General features: G+C 42.7%; 1 protein-coding gene across 4 annotated transcripts in view; it reads right to left on the reverse strand.

Moving 5' to 3' along the window:
- Window positions 1-16,095, reverse strand: part of col12a1a (collagen, type XII, alpha 1a) — a 60,305-nt gene that overhangs the window by 15,275 nt on the left and 28,935 nt on the right. For all 4 annotated transcript variants that reach the window (XM_049595966.1, XM_049595964.1, XM_049595963.1 and 1 more), the window contains 21 exons: window positions 15,228-15,367; window positions 11,678-11,807; window positions 11,397-11,536; window positions 11,145-11,274; window positions 9,045-9,187; window positions 7,489-7,618; window positions 7,136-7,278; window positions 6,803-6,932; window positions 6,067-6,186; window positions 5,827-5,973; window positions 5,567-5,683; window positions 5,312-5,464; window positions 5,083-5,157; window positions 4,842-4,981; window positions 3,823-3,946; window positions 3,570-3,713; window positions 3,141-3,305; window positions 2,877-2,915; window positions 2,592-2,730; window positions 1,793-1,935; window positions 1,193-1,302 (listed from right to left, as the gene is read on the reverse strand). In XM_049595966.1, the coding sequence (XP_049451923.1) occupies window positions 1,193-1,302; window positions 1,793-1,935; window positions 2,592-2,730; window positions 2,877-2,915; window positions 3,141-3,305; window positions 3,570-3,713; window positions 3,823-3,946; window positions 4,842-4,981; window positions 5,083-5,157; window positions 5,312-5,464; window positions 5,567-5,683; window positions 5,827-5,973; window positions 6,067-6,186; window positions 6,803-6,932; window positions 7,136-7,278; window positions 7,489-7,618; window positions 9,045-9,187; window positions 11,145-11,274; window positions 11,397-11,536; window positions 11,678-11,807; window positions 15,228-15,367 (2,702 nt within the window). The remainder of the gene's footprint in view (window positions 1-1,192; window positions 1,303-1,792; window positions 1,936-2,591; window positions 2,731-2,876; window positions 2,916-3,140; window positions 3,306-3,569; window positions 3,714-3,822; window positions 3,947-4,841; window positions 4,982-5,082; window positions 5,158-5,311; window positions 5,465-5,566; window positions 5,684-5,826; window positions 5,974-6,066; window positions 6,187-6,802; window positions 6,933-7,135; window positions 7,279-7,488; window positions 7,619-9,044; window positions 9,188-11,144; window positions 11,275-11,396; window positions 11,537-11,677; window positions 11,808-15,227; window positions 15,368-16,095) is intronic.

Genomic DNA, 16,095 nt, shown 5'->3' on the forward strand with positions numbered 1-16,095 from the left:
TTTAACCACTGAGGAGAAACAGAGTTTGCAAAACAATAACACTATTGTGGGTGCTTATTTCAAGCTGGATGAGAGGTTTTGACAGATTGTTTGAAGATTAGTTGATGTTAATGAATCTTTTAATAAGCGCTCCCTGAAGGGAGTTCAATCATATTTGTTTCATGAAAGACAGGGCAGCTGATGGCATGGATTAGTCTCAGACTCAAGAAAATGTATCACTTGGACAGCTGCAAACATCTGGATTCAAGTTTTTAATCTATTGCTTACAATGCGTGCTATTCTTGCCTCCACAACTGCTAAGTGTCCTCAATCCATCTCTGCAGTCTACAGTCGTCTATTATTAGAGCTTCAGCAAAAAGTTTAAAGGGGAATTCCACCAATTTTATTCACAAAGTTCAGTTTACTCATCATGGTCGGTGCTTTGCAGCCTTTGAGAGTACTTGTATAATGTCGTCCGTGGCTCTGGGGGAGCTTTGTCAAATCTAAAAACATGACGTGATGATGTCACTGGGGTTATCTCAGACTGGGCTTGACACCCAACACAAGCTGGACCTAAATTTAAATCGATCCATCCCTTGACTGGTGCTACGGTTAGGAGCAGATTCATTGGGAATGCACTTAACAGCTACCAGGATAGTCTCCAGTCTTGATGCGGTCAGACCTCCATGGTTAACTATAACAGTTTACACATTATTCTGGATCGCCAAGGTATCACCATGTCCCTCCAACCTCTCTTTTAATTTACTCGTAGCCTCCACTACCCATTCATCAAATTAACTGCAAATGCTCTTAAAAAAACAAAGCTTAGTGTCAAATCATAAAAAAGGGCCCTGAGACCTTTCTGACAGCAGACCAACACTCTGTGAGGGATAGCCGGGAACTTTTGACAGCTAACATGATACATCGACATGGCGTTGGCTGCTTGTCAGATTTTTCATTAAAAATCCGCCAGCTTAAATGAAGCAGAAAACTCACACAGAGACCTACTGTATGAAAATATTAAAAACCAATACATGTGAAATGAGGTGAAAAGAAAGAATATTCTGTATTTAAAAGGAGCTGAGCAGGATAATCAGCCCACAGGTGACCACAAAAGCTCCTCAGTCTGTCCTACTAAAGACAAATAAATAATAAATATCACCATGGGGTGAGCGCAGTACGCCTCTCTTTAAGAAGCATGCATTGTGTTTACCTTGTGGAAGCTTCCATGGAAAACCCGCTTCACTTGCTCCTCATTAAACGTGGCTTTCTGGATCTCTCCTCGGGTGTCCTTGTTGTAGAACGCGATTGTTTTGCTGGAAGCTGAAAAGAGAAGAGCCTTTGATGAATCCCTGACAGTGTGTTACAATGCGGTGGCACGCAAAGCACAGACAGGACTATAGAGAACACATGGCTGTTGAGAGCGCAGAGGGATGAAGGAGAAGGCTAGGAGGGATTAGGTCCATGCCCGTAATTATTTGCATGCATTTACCACGTGTGTCAGCACACATTTGTAAAAGATACTTATTTAAAAATGAAGGCTTTCTATTAGAGAATTAAAGAGTCGAGCAAAATCTAAAATCATAATGTAATCCAGAGCAGTGGTCGTATTTACTTTAACATACTTCCACTGCCTTATTTACTGTCTATTGTGTCTGACAAAGATTAATTCGCTTTGACTCTCTGTAAATTAGATAAGAGAGAAAGAAAGCTGCTTGAGTTGTTAATGAAGAGTGTGCAGCTGTGTATATGTTGGGTCAGGCTCAGCAGATTTCCCCTCCAGCTGAGGGACACGGCAGGATGGGAGGCTTACGATTGACGGTGACCCCGACCTCGGGGTTGTTGTTTTTGTCTGCAATCTGCCAGATATCAAAAGGTTCGGAGCCTGTGTCGGGCAGCAGGCGGAAGAGCAGGATGATGGTGTAGGATGGGGGAAGACCCTCCGGATGGATCTCCCTGTTAGTGTTGAAAACATACATCATGATGAGTCAGAGCTGTGTCCTCCCCACACTAGCACACCAAGACCATTTAATCCTACCACAGTGATACAGCATCCAGTCCGTCACATCGTCTGCAGAACCTGTACATGATTGCCAGTTTTCCTCCCGTCCTTGCATAAATCGCCCACACATTGAAAGTATTTTCTGTCCCCTCTCTTTTGCTACAGTTGGAAGTGTTTCCACTTGCAATGGCAATGGCTGAGCCCACGCACACAAAGTACGCATCATTATAAACATATTAACAAAGAATGCTGAGGAGGTTTGGATACTCCCGCAGCTCTGCCTAACACCACTTAAATACGGCCTAATAAAGGGACAAAGCTGTTGACCCAGGGGTGATTTGTTTGCTCCAAGGTGGGAGGAGGGCCTTGACCAAGAATTTTTTAATTCTACGATCAATTTTTTGTTGCCCCTGCTAGCACTTCACCGCATTGTCAAAGGGCACTGGGGAAAGCCCTATGACTACAGAGGCATCATTATTAGTAATGACTGTGGGCTGGGCAGGATTACAGTGCACAGGAGATAAGGCCAATAGGCTGGGAAAATGAACATAGTGAGACTCACACTGCCTCTGTTTGACACATGCAAACACTATTTAGCCTCAGCTCTTACTTGGTGGGCTGGGTTAGGAAGGCATCCTTGTGCAGCCTGTAGGCAGTGTAGCTGTTGAAGGAGCCCGGCTCCATGGAGACACCGTTCATGCCAGCAAATGTCCGGTCTGTGATGTTGAAAGCCTCCAGCATCCTGAAGCCTGGGAGGGATAAAAATAGGAGAAATGGTGAGAGCATGGAAATAGAAGTCACAACACTTCCTGATTGTGTAGCATAATAGTTAATGCCAACAATCTCCGGAGGGATTGGTTAATGTGCAAGGTGTATGGTGATGCTGTATGCTTACCAGGTGTTGTGAAGCCACTAATGTAGATCAGAGGGCAAGCTGAAACAGGACAAAAAGTTATTGAGGGTTGGAAAAACAGATTAAGGAGAGTGATTCATGTCTGTTTGTACATTTCCTGGCAGCAGATCAGTTGAAATGTGCAGGAATGGGTGAGCTTCCTGTTACCTCTGCAGGTGCACTAATCAAGGTCAAGAGATTTTCCCACTGTAATGCAGACATACTCAACTACAATGGTATTTCGTGACGTATTAATGTCTGTCTTACTGGAAGTGGCCGTTTCACAGATGAAGGTGATCAGGTTGTCCTGGATCTTGGCGAAAGCGTCATAGTCGTCCACCACAAACACATGTCTCTCACTGGGCTTGCTGCCGATAAGTCTCAACTCTGTCATGTCCACATCGGCCACTCCAACCACAAATACACTGTAGCCTGTGGGGGCAAAACACACACACACAAAACACAAAGAGCATTGTTAAGCTTCCAATAACCACAAACAGTTTTATCACAGCGGGGATTATAACAAGAGTTTATTAAATCAACCATAAAACTGCCGCTCTTATGCAGAAAATCGAAGTTTGGGAGCAAACGGGAATACGGATAATTCGTAACAGCTCTACAGCTACATACAGTGTGGACTGTGCATACACCGCAAACCAAAACACACATGATAATGATTAACAATTCCACATATACCAGAATGCTGCAGTTTTTCTGCACTCTTCTTGACGTCGTCCTGGGATCGTCCATCCGTGACCACCACCAGCACCTTCGGGACGTTCCTCCTCATGCCGCTGTCTGAGGTGAAGACTTTCTCATGGACGTGCTTCAGAGCAACGCCTGGATGAGGGAGGATGAGAAGCAAGGAGAGAGAGAATATTAAATCTGAAGAACTAATCTTCTCCAAAACAGTTTGTTTGCTAAGATGCCTCTGATGCCACAATTGTACCTGTCTTGGTGTTGCCTCCTCTGTAGCGCACATTCTGCAAAGCTGATATCACTATGCCCTTGTCGTGGTAGGTGTTCAGCTTGAACTCAGTCTTGGCGTCATCACTGTACTGCACAAATGAAACCTGTTCAAAGAGAACAAAAATGATGAGAGCGTAATAATGACTGATAATGAAACATATACATAGCAAAGACATTGGGGTTGGGTACAAAGCTCGGTACTTTTGAGGGTACTGACCAAATTACGTCTACTGAGTACCGATTCACATTTCACATTACACGTACACACAACATCTATTGCACGTCTGTCCGTCCTGGAAGAGGGATCCCTCCTCAGTTGCTTCTCATCAGGTTTCTACCATTTTTCGTTATCCACTGTGAGGGTCCAAGGACCGAGGGATGTCGTATGCCGTAAAGCCCTCTAAGGCAAATTGTGATTTGTGATAGAGGGCTTTACACATAAAATGGAATTAGTGCCAAATTTTGGCACCTGAGTGCGCATCTGGGTGAGAATGCCAGGTTTAGATGAGGCACAATTGGCGCAAAGTGCCCTGAAGCCGAAGTGGCTTCCCAGCGAGCCAAAACTATCGCTGCAGCATCTATCCACTGCGATGGCTTTGGCGTCTGTTATATTTTCTTTCCTTTAATACTTCAATTAGACAAGAAGACACAGGTATACACATGCACACACATACACAAGCAGACAGACAGAGACAGACGATTAGCCCTATGTGTGAGTAGAAAAGAGCAGAGGAGCTGAACTGCTTTTTCAGCCTACTCCTGCAGCTTGTTAAAAAATTACATTTTTGTTATGACAGAGACAGTAAAGTACAGTAAAACAGGTTCTGTTGGATACAGGTACCAAATTAAAGGTACAGGAACTGGTACCTGTATCAGCTGAAATGTGAATGGCACCCAACCCTCAAAGACATTTTTTCAAAACATTGCATGTGGTCAGTTTATCTTCAGAAAACATACAGAGAAACAAACATGAAAGACAGCACCAAGGTTTATGCTGACCTGCATGCCTTTAGGGCTGATGACATCAAAGGCTCCAGTCATGCTTTTGACAAACTGGATGACTTTGATGAAGCTTTCATCTCCAATACTCCAGGAGCCATCAATGAGGAAGACCAAGTCTGCCTTGGCACCCTTGCACACTGTGACGCAAGTACAACAAAGTTAATGTAGAGCATAATTTCAGCTGAACAATAACAATTATTATTGAAGCATGCTTGATGCAAACATTAGCTCTCCTCACCATCTAGTGCAGGGGGGACTGTTGCAGGAGGAGGGGGAGTGGGAGGCTCGGTTGGCACCTCTGTTGGTTTGACCACTGCAGAACAAAACAGAAACACAAGCACAACATTTAGAGTGACGTACATGCAACCTAAAATACATTTAAGGTTCCAGCAGCTCCAGCAAATCTAGTGTGTCCGTGCACTGTCCTCTCATACATTAACAAACGGGTTAAAAGGATGTCATCTTACATGTCGTCTCCTTTACACTGACTCCAGGTCCCTCCATGTTGGGGGTCTGGGCGAACACTACGGTGTTGTACAGAGTGTCAGGGGTCAAGCCATCAAAGCAGTGACTGCTCTCCGAACCTCTGACAGTGATCTCCTGAGCTCCTCTCTTGGAGGCTAGAGGAAAGGAAGGAAAGACAGAAAGGAGAGAATCCAGATGAGACAGAATTCAATGTCTTCTTCAACACTTTTTCAAGCACAGTTGAATAAAGCACTCACGATCAATAGGGTTAACTTTGAGTCTGTAGGATGTGGCTGCTCTGTGAGGGGTCCATCTGACGCAGTAGGAGTCATAGCCAACGTTGTAGGTGGTCAGGTCGGTCACGTTCAGGTACACTAAAGGGAAGGCAATATTCTTAGCACATGTTCTTTCACAACACTGATTTTGCAAGACAATGGACCTACAGTCACAGCTAGAATAATCCATTTAATTTTCAGAAGATAAATCTGTCTAATAAATCAAAGCATCATTAGCTTACATGTGGTGCCTTGTCCAATGAGAGGTTCGCTGAGGCCTGTGTCATACTGTGCCAGCACCTGCAGGTCATAGGTGGTTCCAGGTTTCAGGTTAAGCAGTTGGTGGGAGGTCACGTCTCCAGCAAACACCTCCAAGGTCTCATCAGAGCCTGAAAGGAGACACAAATGTTACTTGATGAATAATAAAACACACATTTCCTCAGTAACTGACACCTTTTATCTCCATAACAACATGTCCATACCCTCAGGCTTGTAGATAATCTTGTATCCGTTGACCCTGGAGGGGGCGGGGTCCCAGGACACCCTGAAGCGGGTGTACCACTCATCAGACACACGAAGGTTCCTGGGGCCGAGCATACCCACTGTGGGAAACAAGCCGGGACAGCACAGTCAACACGGGCTTCTTTTCATGGCAATGAGATAAAATTCCAGTGTATTCAGCGTTTTCAGTGAGGCAATTACTGTATTATAGCTTATTGCTTATTATGGCTTTTGAATTATGGGTGATATATCTCAATGTGTGATTGAGGGGATGATAAATTCAACCACATCAGAGAAATTACATCAAAAAAAATAATAAGCCGCCTGAAGGAGCGGAGTGGCATTACATTATGTAATAGGGCTTCTTTTGTTTGAAAGACAAAATGAGTCAAGACACCGGCCAGCACTGGAAGCATGAGATCTCCCTCACTGGAGAACAGCCAGTTTATAATTATCTGGCAAAGGCTCTGGGTGCGTTTGGCCTTCATGAAAAGTCAAGAATTTCACTTATTCCACTTTCGCTTCAACGATTCAGGATCCTAATCAATGGATCAGTCTGTTCAGATTTTCTGCTATGGATTCCTCACTCTGGTGTGTGTGTGTGCAGCACTGTGTGATATCCTTAACACCTGTCAGTCAGTATGCTAAGTTTAATGTCCTTGAACAGTCTCTGCATCAGTTGGAACACGCAGTGTGCAGTGATTAAATAGTGTGTACCTGTGCGTCCATCTCCTTCCAGCTGTCCTCCTGGTCCGTCAGCATATATGGCAGTCACTTTGATGTTATAAGGAGTGTCTGGATCCAGGTTCTGCAGGATCACATTGTTTCTGTTTCCTGGTACTACGGTCTATGAGACATCACATAAAGAAAAGATTAATTAATACAAGAACAAATGAAGAGCATATTAGAGATACATTTGTATTAATATCTCAGATCAGTGAGAGCTGCTCTACAATTTAGGATCGAGGGCAAACACTGAATAGTTGCCAGAAGAGAATTTATTGAACCATAAACAACAGTGCAATTATGCAGACTTATGAACATGCTTACAAATTCCTCGATGGGGTCTCCTGTGGTCTGAGCATAGGTGATGCGGTATTGCATGACAGGACCTTCAGCATGTTCCCAGCTCACAGAGAGAGTAGTGGTGGTGGGGTCATAGACGCGCATGTTCCTTGGGCCACTGCGAGGCACTGAGCGAGGAAACATGAAAAAAGTGTTTGTGTTGTACATTCTGAACGTCTCTGTATCTTTTGTCTTTTTGTGCACTAAAAAACGAGGCTAATTGTTAATCACTGGAATACCTATACTAGATCTGCACTTGCACTCTAAGAAGCATGATACATAGGGGTCTTTATATTGTTTTTCCTACTCTCTTTAAACACACTGGCCCAGGTTCTTACTTGTCTTTCCTTCATCACTGATAGTGGGTCCTTCGCCATCGCTATACAGGGCAACCACTCCAACATTGTAATCGGTGTCTGGGAGCAGCTGCTGCAGCAGGGCCTCATTGGTGTTCCCTGGTACCAAAATCTGTATAAAAACACCGAGCATGTCAGGGATAGAAAGTTCTTAAGAGTTTCGGTGCAACATGTGTGGACTTAAATCCCAAATCAATCAGTAAAATCAGATTAAGATAATAGCATATGTTTATATTTTCTAAACAAAAAAATAGCAATTGTGCATGGGTGCACAGGCAGAATGCAAATCCCCATGCCAGACACATACACTTTCTCCTCTCTCTTGACAGCTGCTTGTGTCGTACACACCCTCTAACACCTCCCTTCACTCGTCAGCCTTTTGCTGTCAGCACTAAGTGAAAAGAAGAGCCACATAATCTTTTGATGTTTGACAGCTGACACTGTCGTTTAACCCAGTCTGACAGCGCGACAGCTGATTACATATGGGCCACCTCCTCCTCACATTCTCTCTCTGTGGGTTAGTTAGTTGGACAGAGTGAGGTCAGACTGTGTAAGCGTCAGACCAACAAATGGGTTTGGTAAATCTGCTTATTATCGTTTCGTGGCGATGCAAATGCAACAACAACATCCTGTTGTCTACACTCTCCATCTGTCCTGGTCATAAATTTACTAGGACGCTTAAGATTCTGAGTGTAAAAATAACACACGAGCCAAAGGATATCAGTAAAGCTGGTTATTCATGCTACAAATCTTAAGCTGGTGTTAAATTTGATGGTGGAAAAGGCCACATAGCCAGACATTATTGGCTCCAGGGATGGAAAAAGGCCTGAGCCTGTCATAAATGAGCACCTTTCTATCAATAAACTGGAATATGTATGCCTACCTCTTCAAAGACCATGTTATTAGACTCCCACTGAAGAAGCTGTTCTTAATGGGGCAATCTTTCTTGCAGATGCTGGAGAGTGCTAATGGTAGCCATGTCGAAGTAACACTTCAAAAGTTGCTTGTGGATTCTTGAAGTAACCAGAAACCCTGAAGATGTGGGCACACTGGTGCCAGATGCCACATATCGTGTCAAGAACGAGAGTTTTAATGCAATTTAATGATCACAGTCTTGGTTAAAATCTTTAGCTGTGTATAAAAAACAAGAACTCAGCTAGCGGTAACTGCACACATGCGTGCACACACGGCCCATTTGGTGAACAGACTAATGTTCTCCTTTAAAAGTTAAGACTGAGGCTGTTTCATTCCTGTTCACATATGGTATACTGTAAATGGTGGTCAACATTTTAATTGGTTGTTATTCGGGCAAAATATGCTCACACCTCCACATGGGTGTGCTCTAAACGTCCTCTTTTCAAGAAACAGTCAGTGTGATAAACGCATGATTTAAGGGCATTAGCAATAAGATGGATACTGATTGGCTGTGATAAGACAATAAAAAAGGACTTGTAGTTATGGGTGCTGTTGTGCACCAATGTCTTTTTATACATATGTGCTATACCACACTTCTCACCACACCGTGGATGGAAACTCACCGACTCAGAGGGTCTGGCGCCAGTCAGAGGAGCATAGACCACCCGGTACTGCTGGACTGGGCCTGTGGCATGCTCCCAGCGAACGTTCAGAGTGTTGGTAGTGGGGTTGAAAACCCTGATGTTCCTGACAGGGCTACGCACCACTGCAGAGCCAGGAATGTTGGGTGGTACGGCCAAGGTTAGGGATGAGGAAGTGAGAGGTTAGAGAGAAGAACAGAGTTAAGGTAAAGCAAAAACGGGGTACAAAGCGGGAAGAAGATTGATGACAGGAAGGTTAGACAAAGAGGAAAGAATAGTGACAGGGTGAGGTTAAAGGGCAGCAAGTCAAGTAGTTTGTGATTGGGGAGATAGATTGAGAGAGGGGATTAGATAAGGCAGAGGAGACAAAAATAGATTGTTTAGGTCAGGTATAGAGGTCAGTAAAACCATCAACTACATGAGAACATCACCCGTAATATTGCTAAACAAATGCATGTCATGTGTTCCTATTTGTATGTGTGTTTTAGTACTATTAAGTTTTATCTTATGAGGTTCCATGGGGGTTATTTACAAGTGTTTAAATGACACCTTTAAGAGTTTAACTAGTGGTACTACCATCCTCCCTTTGTCTCACTCACTATGGTCTAGACTAGTTTTGTGGACAGCCAGAACAGTGTGATGACTACATGAGAACATTTCAATGAAATGGGAACAATACTGGCTGGCAACCAACAGAGACAAGTTTAAGACATTATTTAACAATACTGCTATCAAGAGGACACTTCCTGTCAGTGCCCTGAAGGTTAATGAAAAGGATATACAAGGCGAATGTGCAGCCCTGTGTGAAGCTTGCCTCTTAACAAACCAAAGCAGATGTTTAGAGGCTTTGTGCTGCTCCCCATTATAACCCCATAAATGCAGAGGAAAAAACGCAGTGGGCACAACACAGTGAGTGAGCTTCCGTACTTTAAAGTTACACAAACCAATCCCTTGTGCCTAAAAAGCTGTTTTGAATTTTAAGGCACAATTAACAGCCAGTGGCTTGCAAAGTTAGCTCAAACAGTGAGAGCAGATCCTTCCGTAAATTGCATGAAGAGGGGACGGTACAATGAGGCACTTCAGTTTAAATGGAGATGACAGTGTATTCTACAGAGGGCCAAGAGTTACAAGGTTAGCGGTTGAAAAGTTCTGTGGCAGTATGATCTCATATACTGTATGTACTGTATAAGAGTTTGGTTAACATGTCGAGGAAAAAAAGCCACAAAACATGAAGGACCATTGCTCCAGAAAGGAAAATGGGGGTAACAGTAGCGGACATGGAGCATGACCTTAGCCAAGTGAGTTGAGAGCCATAAAACATATAATGCACTCCATTCATTTCTAACCCCCCCCCCTTCTGTTTCTTTTTCCCAAAGGAGGGCCAATTATTCAGCATATACCCTCCCCCATTCCCCGAGCCCCACCATTATCCTGACCACTACCCTTCATTCCAGCCTATAAATGGACAATCTTACGGTAAAAAGAGAGGAGACACCATTATAATGCTGCCAAGTCAGAGGAATTCCTTCCTACGCAATCAGCCCGCAAAATGCTGACTCATTCCCAGCAGAGATTGGTGGTTTGAAATTGTGGGAGAAACTGGAAAAATCTGAGTTCTTCAAAGAAGTTCAAACTAAGCTGACTGAGCTTAATACTGTCATTTTATGTTATGTCTTATGTTAAATTTTATATGTGAGGTGTGAACTAACTGCATATTAAAGCACCTCTTTAGAAACCAATGGCATTTGATCGGTTTGGCTTGGCTTACAGCTTTTGAAAGGATTTGGATGATCTGAAACAAATCAGTTATAAATGGCTGCCTCATTGAAGGTTCTCTGACATTCAGTAACAGCCAGCCAGGAACCGAGGCCAGTAAGTTCACTCTGGACAGACATGAATGGATTCCTGAAATCCCACTGCCGTCATGTAGTAAGTCATTCTCAGAGATCCTCTTTTCAATCTGCCTGGACTTTTCTGAACCCTAAGAGCTGCCTACCAAAGATATCACTGCTGCTCCTCAACATCCCTGCATTGATCACCATTTGTGACCTACACTAATGATTGAATGCATGCAGCACTTACAGGTTTTGCCATTCTCAGACAAGCGTTGTCCCTCTCCAGCAGAGTAGACAGGAACCACTGTTACAGTGTAGACAGTATCAGACTGCAGGTTCTTCAGCACAGTGTTGTAGGTGCTGCCTGATACCTGGGCCTGGATAGAAGCATAACAAGACATACATCAGGCTGTGCTCTCGCCACTACAGATATGGTATAAAGAGAGAGGCACATCTCACTCAGCATGTTCTAATGCTCTAGACCTGTTTTCCAGCTTACCATCTCCTCCTCTCCTCCAGCCGCAGGGACATAGAAGATCCTGTACTGGCGCACGTTGCCCTCAGCAGCCTCCCACTGGACATTCAGGGTGCTGGTAGTGGGGTCAGTGACCTGCAGGTTCCTAACACTGCCCAAAGGCTCTGAGGTAAGATAAAAGGATGATAGAGTTGAAGTGTCGTCTGTATTTACCTGAATGCACTACTACAACTGTATACAGTCATGATGAGGTGTCACTGTTATCACTTGACATTTGAGCACATGCAAAGAGGAGCATAACTCACTGGTCTTTCCAATGCCGTTCAGCTCCCCACCAACTCCTTTGGCGTAGACACCCACCACAGTGATGGAGTATTCGGTGTCAGGGGTCAGCTTGGGAAGCAGGACAGTGGTTTTCTTTCCTCCAATCTGGGTCTAGTTAGGGAGGAATACATGTCAAATTCCTTGGCTTATGTCTTGCTAAAAAACTGTTATTATGACTCGTAATTGGACAATTCACTGCAAAATCAGAAATCCACATTTTTTTCCTCATATCTGTAGTGCTATTTATAAATTTAGTTTGTTTTTATGTGAATTGCCGAGTGTTGGAGATATTAGTCATAGAGATTCCTTCAAAAATTATGTAACTAGATGGCACTCAGCTTGTGGTACCAAAAAAGTACATTTGAAAAACTCAACAGTAATGACCAAAAATCACGACCCAGTTACTCAAGATAATTCATAGTCCTTGTTGTGAGATTCAGGTAGGAACTATTTGCTTTCTACCAAACATCAGCCAACCATATCACTGCGCAGAACGAAGCATGCATTTACTGCTAGGACACCCAGAATAATGTTTACATCTCACGCTGTTACAAGGACAAGCCTCTCGTCCATGAGTAGATGCACGTTTCCTTCTCCTTGGTGAAACGGTTGACAGGTGTAGTTCAGTAGAAGGAAAATAATTCCTCCACGAAACTACTGTGGATTAACTTGAATAACCAGATCATGATTTCTGGAAAGAGACATTGCTGTTGAGTTTTTCCAAATGTAATTTTTGGCGCTTTGAGCACCACATGCCGAGTGCCATCTAGTTGCATTATATTCGAAAGATGGCAGACATCTCTACGGCCGATATCTCCAATACTCGGCAAAGCACACCGAAACGATCTAGATTAATAAATAGCATTACAGGCAAGAGGAAAAATATGTGTTTTTGATTTTGGGGTGAACTTTCCCTTTAAATGTTTGTAAACCCTGGGTGATCATATTGAATTTAGTTACTTAGACAATCATGAACTTGTTTAGTCGTCTATAGTAAAAGCCAAAGAATTTGGCTGTAGCCTTTAATAACCTTCAGCAACTCCAGTACTCCAGTACACACAGTGGGAAAAGATATTTGATCTGTTTATCGGATAAACAACTCTCCATGCATGCCTTAAATTGTTGTCAATAACCTGATGGAAAGAATTGTACCTGAAAACTACTGCACTGTCAACATTTCAGAGAAGGAATGTTTTTTAATATGTTTTTGGACATGATTAATATACAGCACACTGGCCAAGGTAAATCTGTGCGCTGATGGCTGAAACAGTCGGATGTCTTGTCACAGTCATGACTGGTGATGAATTTACAGCATTATTTCTGTCTGTGTGTTTGCATGTGACTTTGTGTATAATAGTGCTTTTTCTTTAATCACTGCACAGCTCTGTGTCTCAACCGAATGGCTGAATCTTTTATCAACAAGGAAAAAGAAAATCGAAGGAAGGAAGTAATATAAATTGGCACTGTGGTAGTTTTCTTGGACACAAGTGCAAAATGTTGTGTCAGACATTTCCGAAAACAGACTTGTTGTCCCAGACGAAACAATGCAAAACTCCCTTTTAGCTGCACTTGTTGAAATCCTGACAGTGAACCAAGACAACTTGGCTGACGCTAGTTTGTTGGCTTCCAGTTTTCCATCAACCCTTCAGTGTGATATCACCCAAGCAATCAGTGCAACTAAATTTCATCAAGTACTAAAGAGGAAAACATTTCACTTTGTGTTAAAAGGGAAACTAATGGTAAACCAACGACCTACGTAACACCAGCTGAGCCCAAGCTGAATTTTGCACAAAACTTCAATTTACAGGGTAAATTATAAGGAAATAAAAACAGCTTAAACCTTCAGCTGCCCTCTCCAGTATGACACATGTTGGATGCAGTGTGGACCTTATTAAAATGGGCGAAAGAACAGTGAACCAAGATTTATGGAAGCAGCGACTTTGTGCAGCACTTAAAGCACATTATATGACACCCATGGCACCGTATTCTCTCATTACACAAGTGTACAGTGACCTGACTGGTCAAATGTGTTCCATTTTCCATGTACACAAACATACACACACAGCTTGCAGATGGCCAAACAGCACACACACTGCATGTGAACCATCAAAGTTTAATCTGTGATGTATCTGCACACTGTCTCCCCATAGAGCTGTTAAATTTTCAGACCTCAAAATATGTCATGTGAACTTCTTATGACATTGAATTTTTATCTCTCTTAAGCAACTTCTCACAACCCATAAATGCCAAGTAGCGAGGATGAAATATTTTTCTACAAAATTGTTTGGAATATCTAACATTGATTTAAGGGAGGGTGTTTTGCAGCTTGTCGGGGTGCTTATCAGTCTGTTGTCTTGTGTGAAGGCATGTGCATTGGCACCATTTAGCACACTTGCCTTTAAAGGGAAACACCAACTAAATTAAGCATTTTAACATGTTGTTTCCACAGTCTAGGAAAGTTCAGTCAATATTTGTGAACATGAGCTGCTTTCTCAAAGTCAGAAACCAGAAAGGTAAGTCTCAAACTTGTGATGTCAAGTAGTAAGTCTGGGGCTGCTCCATTGACAATGAATTGGAGACTTATTTTTTCGACCCGCGGAAAGTTTGTTTTCTTTTTTATACCCAAATGAGCTCTATTCCACTGTAGTGTTTTCAGTTGTGAAACAGTAAAATGTACCCATGTATAAACAGATCATTCCTTTGTGTGCTCTCAGTGTCATCTAGAACATCTTTACCAATTTATTGTCTATGGAGCAGCTCCAGACTTTGACATGACATCACAAATTTGAGTTTTAGCACTCTAATTCTTGCATTTGGGAGAGAGTTGTTCATGTTTACTAATATTTCTAGACTGCCTAAGACCATAGCAATTACATGTATGAATGTTGAAAGTGAGCATAGTTCCTCTTTAAGTCTTTCTTGTGGAAGCAATGAGAAATGTCTGGCAGCAAATTGAAACCAAACCTTCAACTGTCAGCCAAAAAGACTTTTGCATATTTCTAAAGGCAGCCAAAAATGAATATGACCAGTAGGAGACAGGAAATATGGAGAAAAACTAGGAAGGGGTTTTTGTCCACATTAATGCTGCCATATCCAAACAACAGATTAAGAGATTTGACTTAGGATAAACTAAAATAATGCAATAGTGATGGTGGCTTTTAGCTGTGCACATATATTTCTTGGAGGCAAATAAAGCTAAGATGATTAAGGAGTGAGTAGCTAATATTTTAATACCTCGTACTGCTGCTACTGCTGTGTTTCCTTTTGTACATTACTCCGTTTAAATTATAACTTGTGTTTCTTCTTTTCCATTAAAGTACCAAAGCATATCTCCGTTACAGAAATGCTTATTTTACTAAAACCTCAATCTGCTCTTTGGTGTTTCGAGAGTCTTTGCATGAGAAATAAAAACACCTCTTAAATGAATGGTATGCCTTATGTTTAATTTTCTGAAACGTGATTGCTACACAGAGCCACCACCACTATAAACACTGTGTACTAGATGTATGGCGTGTTGGTCCATTGACTTACAGTCTGGCTCCTGCCTCCAGCTGTGGGCACGTAAGTGATCCTGTAGTTCTGGACACGGCCTGGTGCTGGATTCCACCTGGCGTTCAGAGTGGTGGTGGTTTCGTTGAACACAACCAAGTTGGTTGGAGGTCCCATAGGTACTGGAAAACGCAGGCACACACACATACCACAATTACAACTATGTCAATATGTGTCTACCCGTTATATGTTGCAAGAGCACTTACTCCATGGATTTCCTCCACATTATCTTTTAAAGACACAGTCCTTGATACTTTGGTTAAGCTCATGTCAAAATGTCTACTCTGTTTTGAACATCTTAAAAACCTAATTTGTCGTCAAATATCAGTTACTTTTAGATAATTCACGTGTTTTACTTTTTGTTAAGCCCAGTTGCCACTGATTTGTATCAAGGATTGCAGCTTTAAAGATGAAAAGACAATCCTCTTCTGGGACTTTGTCTTTTCTGAAGCAGGGATGGATTCCCGCAAACAGCAATGGATTGATGGATAGATGATAATGGATGGATTCATAATGCATGGATAAATGCAATGGATGGATGGATGGATGGATGGATGATGAATGATGGATGATGGAATGGGCTGCAAAAACAAGGATTCAAATCCTTGTTTTGCGCGGCATGCATAGTCAAAATCCATCTTCAGCCATTTGTCATTTGACTGAGTCAGAACAGATTCAGGAACAGCCATGGGATGAATGGTATGAACAATGAGACAGACAAGGACAGACAAACACATAATAAAATCGGCTGTGTCAGGTGCATCACAGCACCACCGGAGCGGTGGCTGGGTTAAGGGCCTTGCTTGATGATGTAATGATGGTTGTTCAATGGACAAAAGTGCTGATGACT

Source organism: Epinephelus fuscoguttatus, linkage group LG14 (genome assembly GCF_011397635.1).
Source record: "Epinephelus fuscoguttatus linkage group LG14, E.fuscoguttatus.final_Chr_v1".
NCBI classification, from domain to species: Eukaryota; Metazoa; Chordata; class Actinopteri; order Perciformes; family Serranidae; genus Epinephelus; species Epinephelus fuscoguttatus.